Source organism: Siphateles boraxobius, unplaced genomic scaffold, assembly GCF_051911475.1.
Source record: "Siphateles boraxobius isolate OS27281-9 unplaced genomic scaffold, OSU_SipBor_1 77, whole genome shotgun sequence".
NCBI lineage: Eukaryota > Metazoa > Chordata > Actinopteri > Cypriniformes > Leuciscidae > Siphateles > Siphateles boraxobius.
In genome coordinates, this window is record NW_027509205.1 from 17,364,916 (window position 1) to 17,382,723 (window position 17,808).

Below are 17,808 nucleotides of genomic sequence, written 5' to 3' on the forward strand. Positions count from 1 at the left end.
CTCTTCACTAGGTGATTTGAATGAATGGGAAACGCTTTCCATGGCTGAAACAGAGTAGAGGGAACAGCCCCAGACAAAGCAGCGAGAAACTTTCACGCTGATAATCACCAGTCCTGTCTCACCAAGCATGGATTTACTCAAGCCAGAGCTGGTGAGGTAGACTCGGCACCTTTCTGCGGGGATGAAAGCGACATTGAAGTGAATTTGAAGTCCTGCTGCTGCTGAATGGACGAGCTTATTTTCTCTCCGAGGCTCGATCATGAAGCTTTACGATGCAACAGGTTAGTGAGGAGTGAGTTTCGATACAACCACTTAATCGAATGCGATCAATTTATCTTATTGGTGAATTGGTCATGTTGTGGTCAATGTATTAATCGCTGAGATGCATAAGTAAACAGCATGCACGCTTACCGAGCCATTGAAATTACAATGCAACATAATACTGGAGAAAGATCAAAGGAGATGCAGCCAAATCTGGCCTGTTATTATGCAAACCTGGGTCTGCATTTATTATCTGCATGCAGTGCAAATATATTGTTTTCAAACATTTAAAAACTATTATACGATTTTATACAAAAGATTTAATGACTGAAATGGCAAGTGTTATAAAAGTACTCTTATATAAAAGTATACTTTTAAAATATGATTGAAAACTTAATATTTACTTAATAAACAACATTTGTTCTGTCAGTATTTAAGCCTTTTTTATTGCCACTTTTTTCTTCTTCTTCACATTTTCTGGACAGTCACACCATGTTAACATTTGTAACTTTAAACCAGACAAAAAATATCAGCATTTCATTTAATTCACAAATTGTATGCTTTAATGTCTTTCTGAATAATTTAATATATCCAGAGAGAACCAAACTAGCATTACATATTTATATTTGTATACATACTACATATATTTATATTTTGCTTTGCTGTGCGACCAGATGCAACAGCGTGAACTGCAAACTGTAGCTAACTTCGATACAAAGTGTTCATTAACATTAATTGTATTGTATATATCTTCAGGTTAACCTAGTTTGATTAAAGAGATAAATACTGCTAGGGGTGTTGTAGATCTCATTCCAACTTCACTTCACAAATCTGGTCGTGATATTGACATTTAGCCTAGATGCTTACCCAAATTTGGGTGATGTGTCCCATCTGGGATCTATCCCCCTGGCAGTAAAAGTTATGTTCATTCTCCAATCATCATGGCAGGAGTCGTATGTGACCGCTGGTGACCCCGCCACCAGCTGTTTAAGTGTGGATTTCTACCTCAACACAAAGGACGTAGAGTAAAGGCACATATCATGGTACCCAACAAGTGGATTTTGCATCCAGGTCTTCACAAATCGCCTCCCAGAAGTTGGCTTGGCATCCGGCTACGTCTCAGTAAGTTTGTGTACTCCTCTGACTTTTATGAAATGTAAACAAACTGTTTTTGAAATTTCAAGAAAAATGTTAGCTCTTAATGATTTGACATATGAATGACTTTGATTGGTCGGTCTTGGCAGTCTTGCATATACATGTTTCGGCATAACTTTTTAAGTTGAACAAACGATTGATATTTTTGCTTCAAATCCCATAAACAAGTCAGCCAATAGTCATGGTTTGACATTAAAGGAATTACATATTATATATGTGACCAATGTAGCATATGCACTCTCTGATCATAGTTTAGTATTGATTGGGGTTTGTGTGCCAAATTATTAAGCAATTACAATTGGTCCTGTGTGTGTTTGTGTATGATGCAGCCTATTTGTCCGGTGGAATTATAAAAATGAGTTACAGCAAATCCCTTATCTGTTTACAGCATTTAAATTACCAGTTGAGTTTATTGTAATTATCATTTTAGATCATTTGCATATTAGGTAATTTTAATGTTTAATTGGTTGCGAATCAGACAAATTAAGTGACCTCTTCTTTATAAAATTTGAAAATGATGATATTTTTATGCATTTTATGATATGTTTTGCATATATTCTGATAGAAAGGTGCATTGTTGCTTACTGGTCTTGGCCAAAATATTTAAGATATTCTGGTCCCTATATATGGCTCAGGTCACTCCTTCAATGTAGCCTAAATCTGTAGGGCTTTTTTCAACCATTTTATCATCCGCCAAAATAATAAGTCATATTCCTAAGCCTAAAAGTGAAAGTAACCCTAAAAGTAGCTATATTAGTAGTATTGCTTGACTTAGCCAGCACCATAAATGCATAAGCATCCATAGCAAAAAGTCCAATAGAATAAAAAAAACATTAATTTAGAGATGTTTTTTTGCTTTTATTGTAATTTATTTGAACTTTATTTGAGTTTTTGGATGGGATGGCCATTCTATACTACCACTGTCAACAAACTGACATGCATAGGCCTAGACGTTTTTTTGCTGTTTCCAAACATTTTCCTGCTTGATTATATTGACTTCTGCAATCTCGAAAAGATTAGCCTTCCAGTCCGAATGGTTATTTATAGAAACCCAAACTAAAGTGTGGTGTAGTACGCCAGAGGCTTCCTAGCTCAGCGGGGGCTGCAAGTTACCCTCAGTGTACCAGACCACTCAAATCCTCCCTGAAATACATGGGTTTAATCTCCAAGCATCTGGTGTTTAAGGCTTGTCTGAGAAGGAGCTTCTGGCTCACTCAAGTTTGATTAGTCATTTTATCTTAACACAGTTCAACCTGGTGTGTTTTTCCTCCCTCATTTTGGACACATGATGTCAACTGACTGCCCTTTAAGTCTCATACCTTGAAATGCTTCCTGAAAATTTTCATTGCATCACAGTGTAAGACTGTGTTTTAAGTTGGTTACTCTTGCATCCGCTGATTCTTTGCCCCAAACACTGGCAAATCCTTCTACTTAGACTAATCTTATTATCTGATCTTATTATCTGAAGTGTCAATTGGTATTTGTTTACCAGTTTGTGTTTCTCTTAGCTAAATTTGGTTCGTCCAGTGATAGTCAGGTTTTCTAAAAGTTACTAAATGAAAGAGGTCATCACTAAATTATAACTTAATTCATGTTTTTGTTGTCTGTTTGACTCTTCTTTGACTTTTGCATGTTGATCATGGGGTCGTTTACACAACATCGTTTTCAACTAAAAACGAAAATCTTTTTTATTTGTTTTGGGCGTTCATTTACATGACAACGGCGTTTTGGGGACCTGAAAACGCAAACTTTTGAAAAAGTGCAAGTTTTGGAAACCTATTCCGTTAACATCTCCATGAAAACTACAAAAAAAGAGATTTTGTAAAAACGGTAACGTCATGCGCATGCGTATTAGGTGTTCAGTCTATAAGCGCGTAGCGTTTCTTTACAAAGTCACATCGCCAACTACTGGGCTGGCATGAATAATACAGCGTTTTTAGTCGTTTTCGTAGATCTGTATGATTGGGGTTTGTTTTGACAACTTTGTCATCTGTACGTGAAAAACGCAAAGGAAAAAAAATTCTGTTTTTAGCACATCGCACATGTAAGCGTACCCTAACTGTGCGTTCAGACCGCCGCCGGCGAGAGCGTCAAAGTGGCCGGAAGTCATTCATTTTCAATGAGAGCCGGCGGCGAGCTCCGGCGAGAGCGGCGCGGCGCGTCTTGGACGGTGAGAGCGGTGAGGAGAGTTGAAGTCAGGTCAACTTTATGGTAATAAGCAATGACGCGGTTCGGCGGCAACCGGCGGCAACCAATCGGAATATAGAAGTGCTCCGTTTGAGAGGAGTCCAGAGAACGCAGTCCTGTAAACTTTGGTTCCGACCACATTAGTTCCCAAAGCAAAATAGAGGAGGTTGATCATTTGAATTTGATAAGAAGGTGCGCTACACTATTTATAGGCAATATTTTCGTGCTAGAACGCTTTTTTTTCAGCAGGAATGTAAATTATAATAGCACTTAACCATGAACACAAAAGCCACACCACACAAATGGCTTTTAATTTGTTGATTTCATTAGCAAACATGTCACTATAATTAAGTTTTTTCCATCGATCAATTTTCTGCAAAAATAACGATCGACATGATTGATGCTTTGTGGCCCCTTTAAATACAGTTGTAAAAATGACCACGCGTTCAATCTACGTCAGAGCATCAGAGCGTCCACAAATCTTTCCACGGCGTCGCTGGCAGGGCGGCGAGAGCGAATTTTGCCGCTCTCGCCGGCGGCGGTGTGAACGTACAGTAAGTGATGAGGCTTAATTTTCAGTGGACAGATGATCAAATTGGTAAAAACTTCCCATACATACACTATAGGACGGACCCAGAAATATCTAGAAGCCAGAATATCATAGAGAATCTGGCTTTTTTTTTCTTTCTTGGGGGCAGTAAGGAACCACCTAGCAACCAACCAGAACTCCATAGCAACTGCATAGCATTGCCATTGCACTTTGATTGCACTTTGAATTTTGAATGGGTGAAATATATACTTATTCATGCTAAAAAAAGTGTTTAAAACCATATGAAAATGACATTTTACACAGACACTGACAATTTAATTGTCAACGAATTGACTGCTTCAATCACAAGCACTTAGTTTGAATCAAAAGCCGCGTTGCATTTTATTAAAGTGATCAAAAGTAAAAACGTAATGAAATATCGCTGGTATCTTAGCTCACATGGACGTAATAGATTATAGTCTTTACTTGAGAGACTGTATTGTTAGCATGACTACAAAAGTCAAATGCAACCCCCTACATACACACAAAAACACACTGCAGGGTTATTGCTATCAGCTTTTCAAGTCCTATGATGTAATACTCATGAACAGGCTCTCGCAGCTGTTAGCCGTTCCCTCCACCGTTCAACAACCCTCTCAGCCTTATAGCTTTCCCATCTTTCCTCACTCTGTCATGCTTTCAACTTGCTTTTATCGCACACTAGAAAGGCTTAAGACTGTGCTATTAGCATATTGTTCTTCCTCCAGATCCTGCCCTTGGTTTAAGTGTTTGTTCAGCTATTAGACCCGTTGAATAAATGAGGTTAGCGGTAATTTAGCCGTGAACTTGCAGTTGCAGTCTTTTTGAAGCGCCGCTGTTGGAGCCCTAAGGTGAAATTTGTGTTCCTTCATTTAGGTCCCAGCTGAGATGAGTAATGAAAATGTTCACTAGTATGCTCTACATACTTCACTGCAAGACTTTGGCTTAAATAATAAATATAGGATTTTTTTTAGTAATATTTTAGATCAAAGCAAACAAGTTTATCACGTTTATCTGTTACTTTTATAAAGTTATTCAATCAAGACCAGTGAGTGATTTTGTCTTTGTCTTTTGTTTAACATTAAGGAAACCAGTAGGTATTTGCATTAGGCTCGAGCCCGCAGCTCGCACACAGAAAGCGCATGGGGATCAGTCTCTTTCGCTGTTTAATGGGTTTTAATAACTCTTTTTAAAATAAAGCATGTCCTGTATTTTACGACAGTCACGTTACATGATTTGATTGATTTGGACGTTAAGTCCAGGCTTTCAAGGAGGGGCGAAAGCACACCGATTTAAAGGAATGGCTTGCGCTCAATGATAATTTTATTTTGAATATCATTTTTTCATAATCGTTGCACTTGGAAGTCAAAATCGATACTGAAACTAAAATTTGATTTAACGCATAGCCCTACTGCTGTTGAATTGTTCTTCAAATAGATCACCATGCATGAAAGACACATGATTGAGACGCATGGAATAATTTTGCCAATCAGCACAGCCTTCTAGTAGGCGGTCATTGCTGTATTTTAACATTATTACAAAGACATAAAAGATCACAATCTCTTTGAACTGCTTAAAGGGATAGTTCACCCAAAAATAAAAATAATTAGCCCATTTTACTCACCCTGAAGCCATCCTAGGTGTATATGACATTCTTCTTTCAGACGCATACAATCTGAGTTATATTAAAAAAATGTCCTGGCTCTTCCAAGCTCAACGTAATGACGGCAGTTGACGCTTCACGCGGTTCAAACAAACAGGGCTGGGCAACCGTTCGTCATTACGTTGTGCGTCAAGTTCAACGGTTACTCTTTTGGCATAAATTGATGCGTACGGCCGTCTGGCAGAAGCTAGTTATTTTAGTCAATAAAGTTTTAAATATGGATATTTTTCTTACACGACCGCATCGCTTCACTTCTGAAGGCCTTTATTAACCCCTGCAGAGCCGTGTCGAGCACTTTAATCATGAATAGATGCGCTTTAATGGACTTCCAAAGTCATACAGCCATTAACTACCATTATCAAGCTTGGAAGAGCCAAGACATTTTTTAATATAACTCTGATTGTTTTTTTGTCTGAAAGAAGACTGTCATATACTCCTAGGATGTTCAGGGTGAGTAAATCATGGGCTAATTTTGTAGATTATGGTGTCTTCAAAATCGATCATGATATAAAATCATCAGATTGCCCACCCCTACATAACAGTAAGTTTCCCTGCTGAAAAAAAACCCTTCTGAAACCAGCCTAAGCTGATCTAAATTGGTCTTCCAGCCTTTGGTTGGTTTCAGAAGGGTGTTGGCCTGGCTAAGAGACCAGCATAAACTGGTTAAGACCAGCAAACCAGTTTTATAATTTTTCAGCTGGGTTATTAGGGCTGACAGGTAACATAACACATTGACCTTTGTGCATTAATTCATACTGTGCATACATAATGCATACTATTCCAACGACATTCTCATTTTTATCTCATAATTACTAGTTGGAAACAAAAAAAGTTGACAGTTGTGACATCATGAAACAAAAACATGGCATGCATGGCTTTAACAGGTAAAGCTAATTTCGTACTTTTTAGTTTGATTTAATTACAGTCATTGTTACCGCTTGTGTTTTTTTTATATTTGAGAGAATATGTAATGGATGATGAAAGAAAACCCAATAGCGAAATAGCAGCAAACAGTCTTTAATGAACAGAAAAGGTGCTGTCCAGGTAGGCAAGAAACAAGTAAGCAAACATAAAAAGCCTTAGGGGGCAATTGGCAGTCAGTAGTAACAAACTCTCCGTCCTGACAGCACGGCAGATTGATGATAGTTGGAGAGATGAAAGCAGAGCCAGTCAGCGCGGAAACTCACAGGTGATCAGAGATCCCAGAAAGCGACGAAGGTGGAAGACAGCAAACAGGTACTCTGCAACAGGCACAGCTTAGTAACAGATCTCTATGGTCGTAGATAGCTCAAGGAGCGTGAGCACAGGACAGGACAAGACAGGTTCGATAGGGCAAAAGTGCAACTCTGACATACGTAACACGTCTGAATAATCTGGCGTCAAGACAGGAGAAAACCGGGGAAGAAAAAGCATACACAATTAGGAGGAAAGAGGAAACCGGTGTGAACAGGATAATTAGATAATGATTGGAGAGTAGATACAGTTCAAATTAAGCTTTGGCGGGCTGCATATGCTGCAAATAAACTGCATCCGACTGTTTTCCCTGACGTCTGGATCATTCGGCAGCGTATTCAAAGACTCAAACAGGAACAGCACATCTGCGTAGCATCGCAGTCATCTTGTAAACAGACCCACTCGCTGCACGACAACGCATGCGATGATGCGAAATGAGGCGTAGTTGTCTTGCGCTGGAGGCGGTCATATGCAAACGACTGGTACGTCACTTCGCACCGTGATGTCACTTCATACCATGGATCTAGAACCAGCTGTATTTAGAGCTTGATTAAATAAATGCTTTGTTTATAATTGGGAGGACGTCTTAAGCTATGAAACTTGCAGGAAGTTTTAATAGTACATAGATCTCTTATATACCAAAAGATCAAGGCAAATTTGGTTTCTCATGTCATGACCCCTTTAACTAACTTCTCGATTCCCCAGACAGCCGAGCCCATCACGAGACTAGAGGGGATGATCTCCACCTGAGTGGAGACAGGAATTGAGGAGTCGAAGAGACGGGAGAGCGCGTAAGGTTTTATATTCTTTGATCCGGGTCGATATGAAATCGTAAAATCAAAGCGCGTAAAAAACAGAGCCCAACGTGCCTGACGAGCGTTCAATCTCTTGGCTGAGCGAATGTATTCGAGATTTCGGTGGTCTGTCCAAACAATGAAAGGAACCGAGGACCCCTCCAACCACTGACGCCACTCACCCAATGCCAAACGTATGGCGAGCAGTTCTCGGTTCCCGACATCATAATTGCGCTCCGCGGAAGAGAGACGATGCGAATAGAACGCACAGGGGTGTACCTTCCCATCAGCTGATGAGCGCTGGGAAAGGACAGCCCCGACCCCCACCTCCGAGGCGTCGACCTCGACGATGGGCGTGTTAAATGCGGTCTTCCATTTGTCACCCTCCTTGATACGCACAAGATGGTAAGCATTGCGAAGGTCAAGTTTAGTGAAAATCTTTGCTCCCTGCAATAGTTCAAAGGCTGAAGACATCAAAGGCAAGGGGTAACGGTTCTTGACAGTGACCTCATTCAGCCCCCTGTAATCGATGCAGGGACGCAAAGAGATGTCTGTCTTCTTGACAAAGAAAAAACCTGCGCCGGCCGGAGACAAAGACGGAACAATAGTATCCGCATTAAGACACTCAGAGAGATAATTCTCAAGTGCTTCGCGTTCGGGCGCCGATAAAGAATAGAGTCTACCTCGAGGTGGCATAGTGCCCGGAAGAAGATCACTGCCACAGTCGTACGGTCGATGAGGAGGGAGAGAGTTGGCCCGGGACCGACTGAATACCTCTTGCAAGTCGGGATACTCCTCCGGTACACCAGACAAATTACCCGGTCCTTCTTGAGAAACAGAAACAGAGGATACATGAGGAATAGCAGAGGTTAAAACTTAACATGACACGATAGCTTCCAAGATGAAACAGAATTATTTGACCAATTAATCTGTGGATTATGTTGGACCAACCAAGGGTGTCCTAAAACAATAGGACTGTAAGGGGAACAAAAAATATAAAAAAATAGTCTCTTTGTGATTTCCAGAAACAGTTAGTGAGAGAGGAATAGTCCTCCTCTGTATCCGAGGAAGTGAACTGCCATCTAGAGCGAAAAGGGGGGTGAAGTCTCTTAAGTCCATGAGGGGAATCCCTTGTTCTTGAGCCCACGCCTCGTCGACGAAATTCCCTTCCGCTCCAGAGTCTATCAAGGCAGAGCAGGTGACCGAAGAACCGGACCAACGAAGGGAAATGGGAAGAGTGGTACACGACCTCGACGGAGGGTCCCGAGAAGAAGCGCTCGCCAGTGGCCCTCCATTTACTGGCGAGCGTTGGCTTTTACCGGGCACGCATTAACAAAGTGATTAGGTGAGGCACAATACATGCATAGACGGTTGGTAATCCTTCGTTCTCGTTCTCTTGTAGAAATGCGTAAACCTCCGAGCTGCATAGCCTCTGGCGCCGGGGCAGTAGAAGGCACGAAAGTAAGAGACGATTGCTTTGAAGAATCCAGGAGACGTGCCCGGTGACGCTGATCAAAGCGTCTCTCCAAGCGAATGGCCATGTCGATCAAAGCATCCAGACGAGAAGGGACCTCTCGAGCGAAGATCTCGTCCTTTAATTCAGGATTGAGCCCCTCCAAGAAACGGGCTGCTAATGCCGGTTCGTTCCATCCGCTAGTGATCGCGAGAGTGCGAAACTCGATGGAAAAATCCGCCGCAGAGCGTTTGCCTTGGCGAAGCGAGGAAAGCCTTCGGGAGGCCTCTTCCCCTTAGGTGGAACGGTCGAAAACACAGATCATCTCGGACTTGAAACAAGAAAAACTAGACACACGGTCAGTTTCACCTTCCCAGTTAGCTGCTGTAAGGTAACGTAAGCGACTCTTGCTCGATCAGAGGCATATGTGGATGGCTGGAGAGAAAAAACAACCTCACATTGAGTCAGTAAAGCCCGGCACTGAGTGGGCTCACCCGAGTAACACGGAAGGTTATTGATCCGTGGCTCTGGTGTCTCGCGGTGATCCTGGATGGTGAGTGCCTCATGATGTTGTTGGTGAATCCTTGAGGAGAGCGTCGACACTCGAGGAGCTAAGGACTCGACGGTCTGTCTGGCAGCGGAGAGTTCTTCCTCATGCCGTCCCAGCATGGCACCCTGGAGTTTAACTGCCGCTTGGAAACGATTGCCGCTCGCTGGGTCCATCTTGGCCAGATTATTCTGTAATGGATGATGAAAGAAAACCCAATAGCGAAATAGCAGCAAACAGTCTTTAATGAACAGAAAAGGTGCTGTCCAGGTAGGCATGAAACAAGTAAGCAAACATAAAAAGCCTTAGGGGGCAATTGGCAGTCAGTAGTAACAAACTCTTCGTGCTGACAGCACGGCAGATTGATGATAGTTGGAGAGATGAAAGCGGAGCCAGTCAGCGCGGAAACTCACAGGTGATCAGAGATCCCAGAAAGCGACGAAGGTGGAAGACCGCAAACAGGTACTCTGCAACAGGCACAGCTTAGTAACAGATCTCTATGGTGGTAGATAGCTCAAGGAGCGTGAGCACAGAACAGGACAGGACAAGACAGGTTCGATAGGGCAAAAGTGCAACTCTGACATACGTAACACGTCTGAATAATCTGCCGACAAGACAGGAAAAAACCGGGGAGGAAAAAGCATACACAATTAGGAGGAAAGAGGAAACCGGTGTGAACAGGATAATTGCATAATGATTGGAGAGTAGATACAGCTGGAGGTGATAAGGATGAAGTGCGTGTAATGAATGGTGAAGTAATCTGCAAGTGTAACTGTAAATACCTGAGTGTGTGAACACGAGGGGGAGACAGAGAGAGGGGAAAACAGAAAGAAAGAATCAGGATCATGACAGAATATTGAATTATATATTAGGTATTTTGTTGGTCTTGAGGTCGACATGAAACAGAAGTCGCAACAGTCTTTTCATCCCTATTGTGACGTATATCCGAGTGAAACAGCTTCTCGAACAAGAAAAAATGTAGGGCGGGGCTTGATTTTGTCCATGGTGAATTGATTGGATGGTTGTGGATTGCTATTGGTGGATCTCATGTGAGTGACAGGTTGTCCCGCCCACGCACCAGTAAACACGCCATCGGAGAAGAGATGTTACTGCAAGATATTTTGATTAAAAATTACGAGGGCATATAAATAAAAAAAGATGTGTACGGATAAATAATCTATTATAAATACTGCAATGTTCCATTAAAAAAATAATTGTCGATTTTGGCGTTATGAGAGTTGCCTTATAAACAAATAATCTGTTATATATATAATCTGATAATAATCAGTTTGAATTTCAATTATATCATCTCCTGATAATTACAATAATTTGGACAACACATAAATGCAGCAAACATCTTTAAAAGGAGTTTAGAGTCAGAGCTATGTGTGTTTTTTTTCAATGTTTATATTTCTAGTCGTTTCTAGATTGTGACTAAGCAATTGACTGTGTAGCTCTATTGTAACTCCTGCAGCTCTTGGTTTCTTGGCTTTATGCTCAGTTCATTATAGGAATAGCCCGCTTGTCACCCTCTCATCCGTGTGCAGATTACGGTAGATTAAAAGGGCCCTTTAACAAGAGTTCATGCCATCACTTTGTCCCACGCTGACTACTACTGAACATCTTCCCCCACCCAGCTTAAGACCATTTAGGCGGATCTCAGCCTCGTGTTAATGACCACGTCTCTGCCAAGGATGAGCAGTAATATCTGCTTGTGTACTGAGTGTACAGACGGTATAGCTTTTCATTACATACTAAATACCCCTGTGCTGTTACAGTAACAATTAAGGGATTTTGAGTGAAAGGCATATCAGTCATTTTCATGGCTGTCCACCCAGTGAGAGGTAAAGTCTGGCTATCTAGATGGGTTGTTTTTCATGTGTAGTAACCACACATTACTTGCAGACAAATTGTCCTCGACGATTGTCAATAGCTGGGTTTCCATCCATGTATTTCTATGTGAATTTTTAGATATTGCTTTTTTATGCTATTTGGTTGCTATTAGGTGATTGTTTACTAGCCCAAATAAAAAAAATGAATTGTCTTCATTTTACATCTTCAGTTTGTTGTTGTGTTGCAAATTTTGAAATATTATAATAGCATTTCTAGTATTTAAGGGTTAAGTATAGCATATGACGTGGCCGTTCAATCTAAATATAGGTGTCTCTGTTTTCCACTACTTTTGCAACCAGAGTATCAAACTGCTCTCCACCTGTCAACACCATTGAGGCTTGGAAAACTCACTCCTGATGCACACACTCATTCTGCCTTTCGGTCACATGTCTGTACTCAAACTCTATTACGTAAGGACACTTTATATGCTAACCCAAAATATTTATGCCCTCTGTTTGAGTTTAAAAATGAATCTGAAGTTGCAGAGGAAAAATCTCAGATTCATTGTCTGAAGTCTGCTTGTTGCGTCTCGTTCTACAGCTGCCTGAGCGGCCTGTTCATATAAAAAAGCTGCAATTTCAAAGCCAGGTTCTGGATTACTACCATATGTCTGCAAAGCCAGACTCCAAGAGTAAGTCTGCCCCAGCCGTACCCTCTAATTTCTTATCCCAAAATTGGACATTTGAATTGCTGTGCAACATCGTCCCTCCCCTATTATGACTCTTGCATGGTACGTTCTCACAGTAATTCTTCTCTGCAGGATAACTGAAGCCATCTTATTACAAAAAGAGGTTTCCAATGTGTTCCTTTAACGCTTAGGAAATGCCACGTTTGAAATGATGTCATGTTGACTTGACATGTAGAGCGGATATCTTATCAGGAGCCACTGCTGGTGTCCATCCACGGAAACAGCTGACATTGTTGTAGTCACACGGCATTCATAACGCATAAATCTCAGAAAAGGAGGACCAGGGCTGTAATCAATGCAGAAATGTCTGGCTTTTATTGTTTGTGCAAATCATAGACAAAGTTCACTGTCTGTGTAGGAGGGGTTTGCAAGGGATCTTTGTTTCTCAAATACTGGAAGGTATTGGCCTAGTCTGTCAATCCCAGCATGCACTTCACCCCAGTATGAATACAACATTTGTCTGGTAGTGTGGGTTGAACACCCTCTGACAACCAGGCCTCTTTGCCCAAACTGCTTGCACAGACTTTGACACCAATGTGCCTGTTCCTTGCAGACTGGGTAATACTGATTGTAGAGTGAAGAAACCAAGGAACATATGACTTGAAGTTGAAGAAGAAGCACCATCAACTTCTCAAAAGAGATGAGACATTTTTGTAAAGACATCAAGCAAATTAGGAAGACTTTAATTTGATTGTTCTTGCCAAGGTGTAAGGGAATTTTAGGTGTTCCCGTCTTGGCGTACTGCAAGATTCTGTGGTGAGATCCACAATTTAAGAAGCGAGGAACCAGCCATACATTCTCAATTGAGATTTATTGTCATGAGTTACATTGGGATGCTGTGAAATGGTTGCCAGGATTTCCTCGGGTTTGGAATGTAGGTCCGGTTTTGGCATGCCTAGTTGCACACTTTTATGGGTTGGAACTCATGAAACGGGATCAAAGAAAGGTTTAATTGTTAGGGAAGATGAGGTAACTGCAGGTGCTTGCTTTATGGCGAATTGTTTGAGATTGACTATATCCAGTTAAGGGCACATCAGAGGTGGACATCAAGATGACTCGTTAGATGTCGAGTGTTTATTTATTGTACGAGTTGGTTTTGTTTCCTTTTAAAGTAGCCTTCAGTTAGCGGGGTGCTTACTTTCACAATTAACGTTTACAGCCTCGTCTTTCACAATGTTCTTTTACTGGAGGAAACGGGGAGCATATGAGCTCGAGACACTACCATCTTTTTTGACACAGCGTGGGGTGGAACGGTACTCTTGGTCGTCCCCACTGGATGTCATCCATGATGTTAATGGTAAGACTGGATCCACTTTCCCAAAATACCCTAACTCTTTAGACACTAACCATGAGTTGTCATCTTTAGTACATTTTCATCTCAGATGGTACTTGCTTAAATTTTAGAATTTTAATATTGTTGCATCCCTAGTTCATGTATCTATGCATCCGATACACTATGGCTTTGACCACTGCATTGTTTCCTGTTATCTGTAGCGCTACATTAAGCTGTTTTTCATCATAAGACCTTTCCACACTTCTTGTTAACTTTGTATGCTTGCTGCCTTCGATTTGTGTGTTTTGAAGTTTTTGAAAAATGTGTTACGGTCAATCATTACTGCCACCTCCATAATCTTCAGTACTCTTGCCCTTATACCTATGCTAATAATAATAGTATATGATGAAAATGGACACACTGTTTTTCTTTAGCCTATCATTCAGTCCTCCTCAGTGCTTTATTTGTTTGTCTCACAACTTATGCAATCTAAATTTCTTCCGGAACATTTGGGACACTCATCTGGAGATGGAAAGCTTTAACACTGAGTCTCTTCTTTGATGTCTTCCATTCATAAGACCTGTAATTAAGGCTGATCCATTACTGAGAGCCGCTCTGGCCACTGCGGCCTACAGAAGAGGAGTGTACTGCATTTCTAAGTGCATACTTGTCCCCTCGAATGCCGTAATTAGTCTAGGGGATTATAATGGTGGGTCATGGCTCAATTTGGTGTTTGAGGTAATAGCGGTGATGGGAAAATGTCAGAAACTCATAGTGGATTATGCATTCATCTTATAAAGAACATTGCTGTAAGATTAGCTCTACTGGTGCCTTTAAAATGGTCTTATTACTGTATGTCCTCGAGATTCAAGTGTGTGTCAAGATTTTCTGCATGTTGTGTAAGAAGCAGTATGGCTGGAGGCATGGACGTGCTGTCTAAATAATGATAAATAATTGCTGATAAATAACTGAAATGTGCTTATTGCTCATTTTAGTTTAAGCAGACAATTTTTGAAACTTAGTACAGAAAATGTTTATCATCTCAAACGTTTCTTATTCAATTTGACTGTCTAATTAAAATAGGCATACACGTACAAACTAAAATTTTGGTTGACATTGACAATGCAATAAAAATGATTTTTTTTTTTACATATGGTTTTCCGCTAAAAGAGTCTTGGTCAAATTTTTTTTACAGAATACAAAATTACTTTGATATGGAAGCCGATTTTTGCCTCAAAGAATTTTAAGTTCTATTTCTCGCAAATGTGACGTTCTCATAATCTGAGATCATGATTATATTTTAAATTTGTGACTTTATATTTCACAATGTGACATTTGCAACTATATAACTTTTATTTCACACAATATGACGAGTTATATAAAGAAAATCTCTCATAATGTGACTCTTATTTTAAACTCTTTTTTTTTTGTAGACTTCATAATTATTTATTTTTATTCTACAAATGTGCTTTTGCATTAATATCTGATATTAAAGCATATTGTGGCCACAATTCTAAATCGGTTCAGGTTGCAAATGCAGTTTTGCTGTTTAGCAATATCTCTATATATCTCTAATATCTAATGCATTGGAAAAGGAAGCACCATATGTAGGCTATGCACATACAGCGAGCGCATTTAGCCCAGCATACAGCATTGTTTTGGATGTTTGATAAGTTCCGTCACGAAATATAGCTACATCATAAAAACCGACCAATTAGGTTGTGAACATATCCCTATGCATTTGGGTTCTGGATAATTTGGGTTCAATGTTAAAAAAAAAGTGAACGCAAAGTGGACCAGGACTATAGAAAATATGCTTTTTGTTCTTTGTTTTGCATTTGTAAGCAGTTTGTATACGGTAGAGATGCATTTCTGATGCATTAGCCAAAAGTCAGTTTAATATGTAATCAATGAGATCCTGTTCACCGTATAGTTTTAAACCCTTTTATTTTCCCATGTGGGGATGCAGCAGTTGGCTGTATCTCTGACAGTCAAGCGAAACACCTCGTACCTTGGCAGACTGCTGCCGTCCACCATATGTCTTCTAGTAGACGCCTCGCGTTACATAACTCTCTCCAGCGTCTCCGGCTGACGAGGAGGTTTAGCCTTCAGAGCGAAGCATGAGAACGAGGCAATCACACAGCAGTTCCAGTAGTGTGCCAGTTGCCTCAGTAGTACAGGACAGAGGGATAAATTCAACACTGATCTAAGGCATTCCTCAAATTCCTTGTTAAAAGCCTGCACAAAAGCGATACGTAAACATACTCTTAGAAATCTCCTAGAAACCTCTTCTCTGCCTATACATGGCTAACATGGTACAGTTAAGGTCAGGGCCTTACTGTGTGGTCTTTTTTGAGGAAGATTATGATAAGGTTGTGGGGTTGTGGGATTGTCGGTTGGGAACTGTACGCCTTTGTTATATGGATCACTGATTTGTATGATTATTAGAAGTGCTTGCTAAGACAAGCTTTACTATTTGTAATGCTCGTACTTTGGGTTGGGGGTCTAGTATGTCACGGTCCAAAGTATGTGGCTTGTCCTGCCTGAATGGTTTGTTCTATGAACATAGATTGTTTTTTAATGGCCTACATTTTTATTTATTTATTTTGGTTATTAATCATTTTATATTTTGCATATTTTATATAACATTGTAAGATTGTCAAGTCTTGTTTTTTTTCTTTTTAAATTGTGCAATATTTTTCCATAATAATAATACTGATTATATTAATACATTATTATTAGTAGTAATAATGTTTAGTATTATTATTATTATTATTATTATATAAACTCATACTATTGTACCATTGTTGTTGGTTTTATTATTATTTCTAAAAATTAGTTGTTTCATTTTCTATTATTACTTTGTATTTTATTAAATATTTTGTATTACTCAATTTATTTTATTCATATATATATTATACTTATTATTCATTTTATATTTTACATTCTTAAAGGTAGGGTAGGCAATTTTTTGGTATACTGGTTGAAACTTTTTCACATCCTGACAGCAATCAATAATAGAAGTGTTATAAATATAAACTTGTATATCTTTTGTGAAAGTCTCAGGACCAAAAATGTTTCTTCCAATCATTGCATTCAGTCCGATACGATTTTTGTCCCGCCTATCAGCATGTGTATTTCCATACCTCCGCGCACCCTGCTCGCGCAGACACCACGTCATCAGCGCGTTCCATGAGGCTATGCAAAGTTGTAGACAGACAGTCACTGAGAGCCACAAACAAACAGCAGCTGTCGTTTGCAGATTCTCCTCAACCAAAACAACAAGCTTATGCTGCATTCACCATCGTGTCGTAATTACCGTGATTACGAGATGGCAACCTGTGACATTCTACCCGGAGCTGTTTACATCCTCAGACTCGGATTTATGCGTTTCAATGTCAACACAATCAACACCAAAATGAACTGCAGACATTCCTATCCATGTTAAACAGAGAGGAAGAGAAAGGGATAGAGTGCGTGTGTGTGCGTTTGTGCGTGTGCGTGTGTGTGCGTGTGCGTGCGCGTGCGTGTGCGTGTGTGTGTGTGTGTGTGTGTGTGTGTGTGTGTGTGTGTGTGTGTGAAGGAAAGGAACATGAGGAAGTTAAAGAGATAATTAAAGAGAAGAATACTGCTGTATCAGACTTTTACCACCTATTACTAGCATCCTGCGCTAAGCTAAACATGTAGGGCCTACTGTCTTTTATCAAAGATTATCAAATCTCGTGTAATATTTCAGTTTCATCTTTTTGTGCCCTCTTGAAATTTAATTTTCTTTTTGTTTCATATTTTTGTTTTATTTCATTTGACTTTCTATTTATTGTTTATTTTTTATATTTTGTATTTTATCAATTTTTTGCAGAGCTAAGTACTATGCTTTTTTTCACCTGTTTTACTTTTAACATCTGCAGATTTTTTTATCACCCAAGTGTTTGGAAACCATAAATATGAGGAATAGTGATGCTTCCCTGAAATTCTATAAACTGGTTTGCCAGCGCGGGCAGCTGGTGCTGTGGTCAGACACTGGTGTGTGTCACATACTTTTAGGTTTCGTCACAAGTTTCTGATTCAGTCTAAAGCAGTGGTTCCCAAACTG

General features: G+C 40.2%; 1 protein-coding gene across 2 annotated transcripts in view; it reads left to right on the plus strand.

The window, feature by feature from the left end:
• The window catches only part of plekhg5b (pleckstrin homology domain containing, family G (with RhoGef domain) member 5b), a 70,305-nt gene continuing 52,497 nt past the window's right edge, over positions 1-17,808 (plus strand). Inside the window, exons 1-2 of one of the 2 annotated variants that reach the window (XM_077218708.1) lie at positions 1-281; positions 1,210-1,383. In XM_077218708.1, the coding sequence (XP_077074823.1) occupies positions 1,302-1,383 (82 nt within the window). In that variant the 5' untranslated portion in view covers positions 1-281; positions 1,210-1,301. Of the gene's footprint in view, positions 282-1,209; positions 1,384-12,958; positions 13,740-17,808 lie in introns of those variants that run through there. The other variant, XM_077218707.1, reaches the window with a different exon arrangement.